Genomic DNA, 12,149 nt, shown 5'->3' on the forward strand with positions numbered 1-12,149 from the left:
TCAACCTCGGTCGACAGCCAAATGCACGCATGGGAACCCCCCGCCCGGCCTTCGGCCGTGACAAATGGGATCTGCTGGCAAGGATTGCCTTCTCGTTACTTGCACTCTGGAGTCTCTGGGATTTTGCCGGGTTGTTGGGGTTTCTCATTCTCGCAATGAAGTCTGTCTCTCCTTCTCCATCTTCCTCTCGCGTTCCTCGAACCCCGCGGCCCCTTGCGCTGCCCGTGCAAACACTTGCCATCCCTGGTAAACGTTCGGTGGGTGCCCTGCGGTCTGCAAGAGCCCCCGAAATGCATGGGCAAGCTGCAACGGAAGGGAAAATCCAGGGGACTTCACCAAACCTGCCTGTCTGCCAACCCGCCAACTAACGCGCCTTTTGGGTTTGGGCGAGGTGGTAGTGCAGACGATCCAGCTCACCCCGCGTCCACCTTGGCTCCAACTTGCCAACCTCGTCGTTCGATCCTAAATCGGGATACAGGAGAAAAGATTTGGAAACCGAGTATCTCACGGTGATGGAGTCGTGCTCGAGGTGGCCCTCCATGTCGCATCTCACTTTTGCATTTTCACCGATGATGGATGATGGAGGGGGCCGAGCAAACCGGGTACCGAAAAGAATGCAGACAAAAACCAGAGCCGCAAGGCCCGCGGGCCTATCAACTCTATGCAAAGAAACGAAGATCGCCAGAACACAGCGCTCGAGATCGGCTACTCGGCAGGCTCTCTCCTCGTTCTTGTTACAGGTCTCCAGAGTCAGTCATCATTTGAGTGTGCCGCCGCCGTTGCCGTTCCGTGCGTGCCTATCCCATCCCATCTGTCCATTTCGGAGAGAGCGCAGCAGCAAATCACTCGTGAGTCGCCCTTGCTTCTTCACACTGGGGGGGCCGGAGCTTGAAGACAAACGATCCTAGGGCGCACTTCCTCGACTGATGCCGCCCATGCCACTGTGGTCAACAGCAGTAGCCATGTGTGTGCTGGCACTTTGTACGGTCCAGTCCGTCCAGGACAAGGCCCTGGCAAAGTCTAGGAGAGAAAAGAAGCTTGAGGCCGACCATGTTTGAATCGAGATACCCACCTACTGCATTAAACAGGGTGCACCGCAGTCCACAGGGTCCAGATCATCCCTGCATCCCTGGATGAGCCTAGATCCTGGTCCTGGCCTGCCGCCCGAAGGCAGAGGGGGACAGCGGCCGGTCCCCCAGCACCCGCTTTTTGTGAGGGAAAGCAGAGAACAGACCAGAGGGGATCTGAGAGAGACGAGGACAAGGAGGACGAGGATGGCCCTGGGCCCTTGATGGCTGGCTGGCTGGCTGGCTGGGCTAGCTAGGTCGAGAGAGAGAGAGAGAGAGAAGACGGAGCGAGGACAAAAAGGTGCGAACAGAAACGCCGCCGTCTTGGGTGAAGCTAATGTCATGTTAATCCCAATGCGTAAAAGTTGGGTTTGCTCTCCTTTCTCTCTCTGTCTCTCTACTCTGGATCATACATAATAACATTACCACCTCACCCGCCCCATGCCTCTGGTCTCCTGCACAAACATACTTGCAGCTACTCACGGATACCCAGTCCCATTTCAGATCAGACCCCATCTCTCCTCACTCCGGACGAGTCGAGAGTGTCTCTTATTCTTCCTATATTACTTTCAGACCTCGCTCGCCTTGGCACGTCAAATCCCACGAACACCTACCTCTTCCGTTCTGCTCTCAGCCGTCTATCCTTCCGGTCCTCCTCGCTGCACCCGGGGTCTCACACCTCCCATTAGTCGCCCCGTCCCATCTTCTTCATTCCTCACAACTTGGGAACACACCAAAGCCCGTTACTTGTTTTGTTTCACTCGCCTGCGAGCTTTCTCGCCCTCCATTACGCTGACTTTTTTCTGCGCTCGGTTTCGCGCCGTGCTTCGACTTGTCTCTGGTTGCCCTGCCGCTGTCACCGGATCTCTTTTCCTCTAATAAATTGGCTTACCCAGACCTGGACATATATCCCGTTACGTCTCGGCACACCCCGCACCCCTTCAAGCATCTCAATACAACACCACTGCCCTCCACCTTGAACTACCATATCCACCACTGATAGTTTACAACCATTGCAGCTTGCCGGATACCGCCTTGGCCTGAGAATATTGGTGGAATTGTCACAGACGCAATAGTAATTGGAGTCGACAGCCAGCATAGGCACACGATAGGCCAGTTGCACCAACTTAGAAGACCTACTTCGTTGGAGGAAAGACGAAGAAAAAGAAGTCAGGAGGCTTTCTTTGTGGTTGGAATTGCTTCGACGTCGACGACCATCGTGGAACATTGACTACCGGACGAGGAGTCTAAGTCTCATCTACCTCTCGGAGAACCAGGATCGAGAAAGACACGACGACACAGACGGCATCTTTTCGCGCATCAAAACACCAATTTCCTGTATACACCACCATCACTTATCACCAAACCTAATCACCGACAAAATGAAGCCTTCATCACTACTCTTCGCCCTGGGCTTCACGCAGTTCAGCTTGGCTGTTCCCGTCCCATCAACCATTTCAGATATGGTCTCACACGTCAGAACCGAGGCACGTCGTCTAACGAGGGTAACACGCGTGTCCATGCACCGCACACGACCCGTCTCTGAAGTCTATGACATCGAAACCGAGTTCAACAACGAGCCAGTAACACCATCAGAGGACATGCCCCCGTCAATTGTCCTCGCCGCACCGCAACCCCTGAAAACCACCTACCTCCAATCCCTGTCAAGGCACCCGGGATCTCGCGGCAAGGACAGAGTGGTGGATGTTGTGGGCGACGGAACCCCCGAGACGATCACGCCAATATCGCTCAAGGATGGATTGGCGGAGCTGTTGCCTTCTGGTCGTCTGCCGTGCTGGAAGCGCATCACCCGGCCGACGATGAGGATCTTTGAGCAGCACCCCGATCTGATTGTTCTCGGCGCCGTCATCGCTCTGGTTCTCGTCCTTTTGGTGCTGGAGTTTGTCGGTACTACCTTCCAAGGGTGAGTTCATCTCCATTGACACAATTTGCATCGTTCAATAGACTAACAAGAAACGCAGAGTACGCCAGCACTATGACCCGCAAGGAGTGATCCAGCTAGAGGTGGACGAGAAGGCGTGCAAGACACCATCTTTCCGATGTGACTGGGTACCTTATCACGATGAAGAGAAGCAGGATGCCGAGGAACCCAGACCATGATTTGATGGGATGGGTTTAACCCAAGAAGGGAAACGAAAAAGAAAACAGAAAACAACAACAACGCCAAAGAGTCTCAGGACTCACGGACTACTTTTAATGTGATTTCTTAGACATTGCGATACCATCTTCTTACTAGTATTGAGCGCGGCGCTGGTTAACGGCATGAATAAAAAACAAGAAAAAATTCATAAACACTACATTGAGTTCTCGCGCTTTTTGATATGTGGGCACTGACGGCGGCAGAGAAGGGGTCTGGGGTACTGTAGCGATTTTGAAGCTCTACCTCCTACACGACGCTGAATTCACAAGACGGAGGCTCTGCCTCTAAGACGGCCCCGGTGAGTGACGGACACCGAAGAGGTAACAGAATCTCCAAGCTTGGACGGGCTGATCCACTCAATCCGAAGTTTTGCAACCTACCTTGATGGGGAAGGTTTTTGGATATCAAACTATGAGGGCACGGTTGAGGACTGGGCTTGGGTACCAGTTGTCGAGAGCACAGGAGAGAGGGGTTTCCAGGTACTGTGTCTGCAGTTCAATTTCCACCTCAAATGCCAGTATACTTGGACTTCGAACAACACTGGGATTGGTCGTAGTTGAGGAATAGCTAACTGCCAAAAATGCTCGCGCAGAACGCTCAAGGGAGAAGAACTCACTTCTCCGGGCCTGCGTGTCCAGCCTTCTGACAGGTGTTGATGAATAGATAGCGGCTACTACGGCCCCGTCTGCAGAGACGTTTGCCGAAGTGCCGCGTTGATGATGATGATGATGTATTTAACGTCTGGTAACAAAAGGACGTGCCGGGCGCCGCGATCCGCCGTCGTAAGTTGAGTAGTTGGCAAAACACGGAGCCGGGTCATGTGATGGAGCGGCAACGACGGCGCAGCTAGACAACCTAATCCTATCAACCGCTCCCCCCACCTCCCGTGTTGAGAGTTCGATAGATGGCCATCGGAATGGAAGGAACTACATTCAATGTTCTTGTCGTTGACGAAAGCCGGAATTTGATTTCCCGCCTCGGCAGTGCGGCTCGAAGTTTAGAATACGAGGGCTCTTCAAGGAGCAGGCTATCAGAGCCGTCGCCGGAGGTTCTAACTACTCTCGCGATGATTGAAGCTAGAACGCGCGTCTATTCAACCGTTAACGCGATGTTTTTCGAAAAAGATAGTGATGGAGAGTTGACGGAGGGAGGGAGCAGCGAAATACAAACGGGTGTCGTGTCCGTCGAAAGTGTGAACCGTGGGCCATCATCACGCCCTTCGTGCGATCGTATCACAGAGCTCCCCAATCTTTCTTCCGGCACTACACCAACCCTCCAATTTGTTATGATAGTACTAAATCGGAAACTTACTCATATTCTCAGAATAGAACTACCAATCAGTATTTCTTGAGTTGTTGTGTCGGCCAGCCGCCCACCGAAAGAACCCCCTCAATCTCACGATATGAGCTCCTCCTCCTCGTCAAATCACCACATACGACCATACCCATTGGAAAACTCGGGATCCCGTCCGCTCTCCCATAGATAAGCCAATGAGGGCCGGATTAGTAGTTGGGTCGGTGACGACCAGCGAATACCTGGTGTTGTATGTTTTTGATATATCTTTTTGGTGAAGTTATCGTCGTTTCGTTGTGGTTGGTGACGATGGGTGGAGTGGGATACGGATAGGTGCTTTTTGGGATGGTGAGGGGTGATGAGACAGGTCTTGGGGTATGGCGTGACCGGGAATTATGCGGAGAGGAGGAAGTTCAGGTAATCATTCATCGTATCCGCTTGTACTTGCGTTGTGTCGTGGTCCAATTCAGAGGAGAAGGGGTGGGGGTTGGCTGCGAGGTGAATTGGATGGCAGTCTAGTAAAGGAGACTACCAACTGTGTCTTGATGAATTCTTACTTGATACATAGGGGAGATGAGCCGGTCACAAGCTGTGGGATGAATTCTTGAGAGAAGGTGGGCTACCGACATACGTCAAGTCCCGCTGGTATGCTGTTTTATACGTGCGTGGAATCATTAAAGGGGGATTATCTGTGTCTTTGATTTTGACTAGATTGGTCTCAGACTCTACCGATCATCGGATGACGCTGAGTGCTAAACTCACTGGATGTCTCCTTGACGTGAAAGCGACTGGAGGCCCCGAACAGGATGGACGAGAGGTGTTGGCCTCACACGAGACATACATCGCAAGGCGTACACGTAGAACTTCAACTTTGTCATATTAAATATAATAGCGATGGAACTATTGAACACCATCTCGAATATCAGGCCCGGCGGCCCTTCCACACTTCCCCATATCTCAACCCCCCCACCCTACCAACGCCTTACTAGTAATGCACCGCGAAGGGATACGATGCATCATTGAAAACGGCCCAGCCAGGCGATATGGAATGCTCTCCATCCCACATTTCCTCTTTGTATTTTCTCAAAGCCTCACTTTCCTCCGCGATTCTTTTCTCCTTGGCCTCTACCTCCAACATGGCCTGATATTGCCAGACGGCGCTGTAGCTACCGAGGGAGAGAAGGGTTGTCAAGCCGGCGACTTTCCACATGATGGGGATGGCGTTTACTTTCTTTGCCATCTTGAGAGTCCGGTTATAGCCGCTGGAGAACTTCTTTCTCATGGCGGATATCTTTGTAGGCGAGGCTGTGATGATTGCGTTCTGCATCGACCCCGTCTTGTTGATGTCGTGGAGCTTGGTCCGGGAGCCTTGACTCTTCTCAGGGGACTGGCTATGTTGAGGAGGCTAGACGTGAAGGTTTCTTTACCGCCTGCCAGATGATGGCAATTGTAAATGCTGAGCTTTGATTTACCCGGGTTGGGAGGTGTATCAGGCTTCTCGAGGGTTTTCGCAATCAACTCTGACGAGGTTTTCAGGGAGCGGCGGAACTCAAAGTGAGTTCGTCTCTTATTGAGGGCTGCGGTGGTTGAGGAGAGACGCGAGTTGTGGGTTCCGGCTCTGGGAGCTGGTGCGGTTGAGTCCTTGACTGTGGGCATGGCGAGGTGCTGGAAGACGAGGGTAATTTTGGATGCCATGTTGTAAGTTGTGGGCGATGAGATTTTGCTTTTGATTGATTTTCTCTTTGTTTATGTGGGAGTATTTGATGGCTGGATGAACTAAACAGGAATCTGGGATGGTTCAGAAGACTTGGTTTGATTTATATCTCTGTCTGCAGTGTCGGAGAAAGGTCGAGGAAGTAGAGTTTGATATCTGGTCGGCAAGGAACGTCCATGGTTGAACAGCGCAAGACCTTGAGGCCCCATCTTTTAGTCTGATGTATGGCGGCATGGTCTGTGACATTTCAGGGAAAGAAAGAGCCCTGTCAGATCTTTCTTTCCCTTCATGATCATCGCCAGTTCATCAGATTCTACTACATCTCTTGTCGGCCTAGGCGCGAAGGAAGAAGTATACTGAGATGGTGAGTTGACATGAAGTAGATACTATAAGATGAAATCGTTTGCCAACTTTCATCTCTTCTTCTCGAAGTCTGAAGAAGAAGAAGGGTAATTCGACCATTAACATGTTATAAGACGGCGGTGCTTCGTCTTAACAACACTCGGCCCATCAAGGTGCTACACGGAGACGTAGCGGTTATCGTGGTTTAAGATTCGGCTTTCTCAACCAAGAATTCCGGCACCAAGTGGGCTCATGCTCCTCACTGCCATGCGATCCCCGTGGCAGGAATTTAGTTCTTTGCCTCCAATTCAGCGATCACGGCCGTTAGGAAAGTGAAATGAGGCTCATCTGCCTTTACGACCCTGAATCAGCCAGCTCGACTTGGCACGGCTCATCCAAACAAGCGCCCAAGCATGAGAACTCATTTCACAGCTTTTCATGTCTCGTTTATCCTCATAAGACTATTGCAATGGAAGTTCGTGAGGCATTTATTGATGAAAGCTGAAGTTGCAGCGTACCTTGGACCAACCAACCGTCGTGAGTCCCAACAAGTGGTCTGCAGATCTGGACCCTGGCCCAACCCCTCCTTTCCCATCTCTGTTGGTACGCAGAAATCAGGAAAACCACCACACTCTTGGCTTCGTTATGTTTCGGAAGGCACGACTACTTTGGCCTATGATGCGACTTTAACAGGGCAACTGATAGTCGCGTGTATTTACTCGCGAGGTGCCACCAGAGAGTGTGATTATCGGCAGGAAGCATGTTGGTCGATGCCTTCATGTACAACCATTAGACGGAAGACGCATGTTATGATGCAGCTAAGCGCTGCGACCTGCATGTATGGGTGCCTCATGACCCCGTTTCGAACCGAAACATTTCCAGGCTTCTAGCAGTTCCCCGAGCTATCGCATTCCATGGAATCTTTTCGTCTCCTCATCCCCATGTCACGTCTGTCTGTCGGGAACTATCTTCGTCCAAAATCGCGTTGTATGATGGACCTCAAAGCCCGATCATGACCTATTCTTTCTAGTTATTTGGTCAAAATTCCACTCATTGGATGTACCACTCGACATACAGACAGCTCAGCGCAAATCGGGAAACCGCTTTCGGTCTCGAGTCACCAGTGGGGACATTGGTGAGCGCGATTGGGTTATCTGAGTAGTTGTCCGACACAAATCCATAATGACAGAACCCAAGTCCTCCGAGTATGCGAAATCCAGCTGCGTTGCTGCCTTGATCTCATGTTTCAACCTCGGATCAAAGAAGAAACCGCCCGTCTCAACAGGACCGACGTCAAAGCCAGCCGTACCATACGAACCCAAACCACAATCGCCGGCCAAGTCCGCCGATGATTCCATTTCGAATGGCAAGGCCGAGTTAATCTCATCCAAACATGCGGCGAACGGAAATATAAACTCCGACAGCAAACATACTCAAGAGTCTGCCGGATCACATGTAGAGGCGGCCTCTACAGACCTACAGCTCGTCAAGCATCAGCCGATCGTTGTTGCAGAAAACATGCCAGTGGATCTGTGGTATGAGGCGCTCAACAAAACTCACAAAGACACCAAGTCTTGGATGGGAAAGTTTGGCATTGATCGCTCGAGTACCATCCAAGTCAAAGAATTGACGACACTGGTCAGACAGAGCGAAGAAACATACCAGGATGCCAGTTCAGGATTGAAAATCGGGGAACGAAATATCTTATGGGGGGGACTACGCGAACCGAGTCGTGGCCTGGGTGACTACGATCGGAGACATCACCGTACCATTCGCCCCTGTTCCGGTCTCACCGGTGTGGTCGGCACTCAGAGTGCTCTTAAAGGTAGACTTACCCAAAAGAATTCATATCAAATTTTGAGTTCTACTGACTGGGAAAGGCCGAAACAAGTCGCGTCGAACAACTCACCGTTGCTTTCGGTGTCGCTGACCGTATTCTCAGTATTGTCAGACGGGGTCAGATATACGAATCTGTGTACGAACTTTCTAGCGGGACTTTGACAGAACCCTCGACAGTGCTCCTGAGAGAATCTCTCATTGAGCTCTATAGATCCTCGCTGGATCTACTTGCTTCGACATCCACTCGGCTCGATGGACAGGATTCCTGGGCAACGCAGTTTCTCGCAGCTCTCACTGGTCTATCCCGCTCAGAATCTTTCCTGTCAGACCTGAAGTTGATGGAAAAACGAGTCTCAAAGAATGCAGAAGCCTGCGTTTGCGAGTCATCGAAAAGGAATTCCGAGCTGTTAGAAAGTCTCCACAGCCCTCTGAGACGCATCGACGATAGGGTTGCGCAGCTTCTAGATGAGTTCAAGGGCATGGAAAGACGAGACAGGGAGCATGCCATGAACTACATTAGTGACGTCAAGGTCGATGGAATTCATGTCACCAAGAAATAATTAAGGACCGAGGGAACCTGCGAGTGGCTCGTACAGCATCCGAGCTTCCTGGCATGGGAAGAGCCAAGCTCGTCATCCATCCTATGGCTCAACGGTCAAGGTAGGCCATGATTCATCCTTACTCCAGAAATAACTGCTGAAAAATCGGTCACAGTGGGGGCTGGGAAGTCCTTCCTCACCTCTAAAGTCATTGATCGCTATCGGTCTCTTCCAGGCGGTGCTGCGGAGAACGATGAGGGCTTTGCTCACTTTTACTGTGATCGGTCATTGGTCGGTCGAAAAGACATCAAATCCATTCTCAGCAGTTACATCGTGCAGCTCTTGACGGTATCCCGTTACCGCGACCGATGGCACACGGAGCTTCTCATGTTTTGCAAGGACGCTGCGGCATCTCGACGAAGCCTGGAAATCTCCGAATGTGAAAGATTTGTACAGAACTTGGTCAACGCGTACCCGCGATCTATCCTAATACTGGACGCTCTTGATGAGTGCGAGCAGGGTTCAAGAACGCGGATGGTGAGATTCTTTCGAGATTTAGTCAGAGACTCCGACCGCCCCGTCAAAGTCTTCATTTCGAGTCGCCCGGAGACGGATATACTTCAATTAATGGAGACTTCGCCATGCGTCCAAATCAGTACCAAGGACAACCAAAACGACATTGAGAAATACATTGTGTCGGAACGGCAAGGCTGATAAGGAGCAATGGGCAGGTATCGTGGGCTGGCTGGCGCCTGCCCTGGGCGAAGTGGGACAACCACCCAGGCCGTCCCCACCTACTTCGATCGGCCCCTGCCCACAATGTAAATAGGAAGAAGAACAACAGCAATTATCACGGACATCGACGTGATTGTTGCCGAAGATACACCCTCATGAGGAAATGTATCACGCCTGTGATACCAACACATTGACCTCAAGCTCAGCCAAGTCGGCCTTAACCCGGTTTGGAAGAGACAGAGTATGCAAGAACTTGTAAGAAAGACTCTTCTCGAGAAACACGGCGGAATGTAAGTATTGCCCTACAGCTGCATGCTTCATCGGAAGCACCTATTGACGTTTCCTATGTGGCCAGGTTCAAATGGGTTCAGCTGCAATGGGATCAACTCGAACCATTGAATACAGAAACCGATGCGAAGCAGCGACTCAAGAAGATTCCAGAGGGTCTCGTGGCCTCTTATGAGGAGTTATGTGCTCGGCAAGACGGCCACGCACTGACGATTCTCATGAGAGTCGCCATGTGGGTCAAATGGGCCGAAATACCGATACCGACAAAGGCTCTTCTCCATGCAGTTAAACTGCCGTTCTGTCAGACCCCTGAGCAATTTGAGACTGCCATGGACGAAGAGAGCATTACAGAGGCTGAATTAGCCGGAATTTGTCGTCATCTGATCATTGAGAGAAAGCTGATGACAAGATTTGGACAGGATTCAGTGTGGGAATTCCCACATGCCTCAATCGCAGAATTTTTTGACACTAAGCTCAGCTCCTGGAAAGACAATGGTGAACGGGACCTGACAACGTTGTTGCTCCTCGAATTGTCTTTACCAGCAGCTGAGATTACTTTACCGGATGGTCGTGAGAATCGACTTCCGGTGTCTTCGAGAGAGAGAGTTTCTCCGAATATGCCTACCAAAGCTGGCGGGTCTATGTCCAGAGTATATACAGACGACGCCCCAAAACAAAGGAAATATCCGGTGTTCTGGGCTATTGCCTGGGCATTGGTGATGCTGCCGATACCTCGAGCTTTCGACACCAAAATGCCCTGTATGAAAAGGGTGCTTGGAGGAGAAGGTGGTTGTTGCGTGACCACCTCGACATGCACCCATCACTAAATCCTATCTTTGCAGCCTGCGATTTAGGGTCTTTCGACTTACTAGAGCATCTACACCGGCTTGAGTATGATTTCACTGAAATAAATGACAGGAGAAATTCTCTGCTGTTCATTGCTGCTCGAAACGGATACGACGACATTTGTTCATTTCTCATTGACCATGGGGCAGAGATTAACTATCTGGGACCATGGGCAGGCGATTCTGCACTAACTGTTGCCTATTCATCCGGGCATTCTACCACCTTCAAATGGCTTCTTTCCAAAGGAGCGGACCCTAACATTCACAAGTACCATGCGCCACTATGCATCATCGCTAGGGCATCCAGCTCCAACGACTTTCTTTCAACATTGTTGGATTGGAAAGCGGATCCAAACTTTCCCTGCAAGAGCGGCGGAGTCGGGTATTGCCTCAAGTCTGCTTTTCAATGCGACAACGTTGATGGAATGAAATTGCTTTTGAGACATGGACTTGATACGACACTGCTAACGGACAAGGAAGGAACGATCCTGGATAAAGCAGCTCGTCTAGATGCAATAAAATGCAGTCGAATTCTCGTTGAAGAAGTTGGCTTTGATGCGAACAGTTCGAACGGGGGAATTTATGGTAGCACACTGGGAGCTGCAGCATGCGGAGGCTCCTTAGATATGCTTCGATATCTGATTGAGGAATTAAGGGCTGACCCGAAGGTTCTCATTTCTTGTCCTCCGAAAGAGAGCTCACCTTGGCTCATAAGTAACCTACGTTACTTGTTGGAATATTTGACACAGGAGGACCTGCTCAAAATTGGCATTCCTCTTCGAAAGATACAGTATTCGATTGAACATAGGCAAGCCGACCAAAGACATTGACTTGGAAGGGCATACATGGGCCGTCAATGTGACACATAATCTCTTCACATAATAAAGCGACCAAGGGTTATTTTCTTTACCCGTATTTTCTCTAAAATCAATCCACCTCTACTTGAGACTATTACGGTTACACATCGTGATCCCAAGTGACGAGTCGTTGACTACCACCTTTGCCCATCCAGCTAACGCTCGAAGGCTCCAACGTAGACGCGAAACCGTATAACTGTAGTGTTTGATGAACCGCCAGCGACTGCCACCATCAAAAAGTAACCCAAGCCACGCGAGGCTGTCAGCTTGACGCAACAATCCCCATCTCTCTTAGATGAGTATTTGCGGACCAAAATCGTGGAAGGGGCATATAGAACGACAAGCTGTACACGCGTTGTGTGCATCCACGGTGGGCAAAGCGGGCGAGATACCAACCTACCTCTCCACCGATCTCGACATCTTCCTTTCATCAGCGTATGCCTTGCAGCGGTCGCTCTGCTCATCTTTC

General features: G+C 50.8%; 3 protein-coding genes across 3 annotated transcripts; 2 read left to right on the forward strand and 1 right to left on the reverse strand.

Annotated features, from left to right (window-relative positions):
* The first annotated feature begins 377 nt into the window (after positions 1-377).
* Positions 378-1,283, forward strand: BDP81DRAFT_11773 (uncharacterized protein). Its single transcript, XM_060581563.1, has 2 exons — positions 378-848; positions 909-1,283. Exons 1-2 carry the CDS (start codon positions 513-515, stop codon positions 1,056-1,058), a joined length of 486 nt encoding a protein of 161 aa, XP_060451930.1. The 5' UTR covers positions 378-512; the 3' UTR covers positions 1,059-1,283.
* Positions 1,284-2,449: 1,166 nt separating this feature from the next.
* BDP81DRAFT_305742 (uncharacterized protein) lies at positions 2,450-3,188 on the forward strand (the record flags this gene model as incomplete). Its single annotated transcript, XM_060583201.1, has 2 exons — positions 2,450-2,991; positions 3,050-3,188. The coding sequence occupies 2 exons, from the start codon at positions 2,450-2,452 to the stop codon at positions 3,186-3,188; spliced, it is 681 nt and encodes a 226-aa protein (XP_060451931.1).
* Positions 3,189-5,470: 2,282 nt separating this feature from the next.
* Positions 5,471-6,216, reverse strand: BDP81DRAFT_401859 (uncharacterized protein; the record flags this gene model as incomplete). The annotated part of the gene is made up of 2 exons (XM_060588824.1): positions 5,471-5,889; positions 5,949-6,216. 2 exons carry the CDS (start codon positions 6,214-6,216, stop codon positions 5,507-5,509), a joined length of 651 nt encoding a protein of 216 aa, XP_060451932.1. The 3' UTR covers positions 5,471-5,506.
* Positions 6,217-12,149: the final 5,933 nt, after the last annotated feature.

This window comes from Colletotrichum phormii (assembly GCF_030913505.1).
Source record: "Colletotrichum phormii strain CBS 102054 chromosome Unknown BDP81scaffold_1, whole genome shotgun sequence".
Taxonomy (NCBI): domain Eukaryota; kingdom Fungi; phylum Ascomycota; class Sordariomycetes; order Glomerellales; family Glomerellaceae; genus Colletotrichum; species Colletotrichum phormii.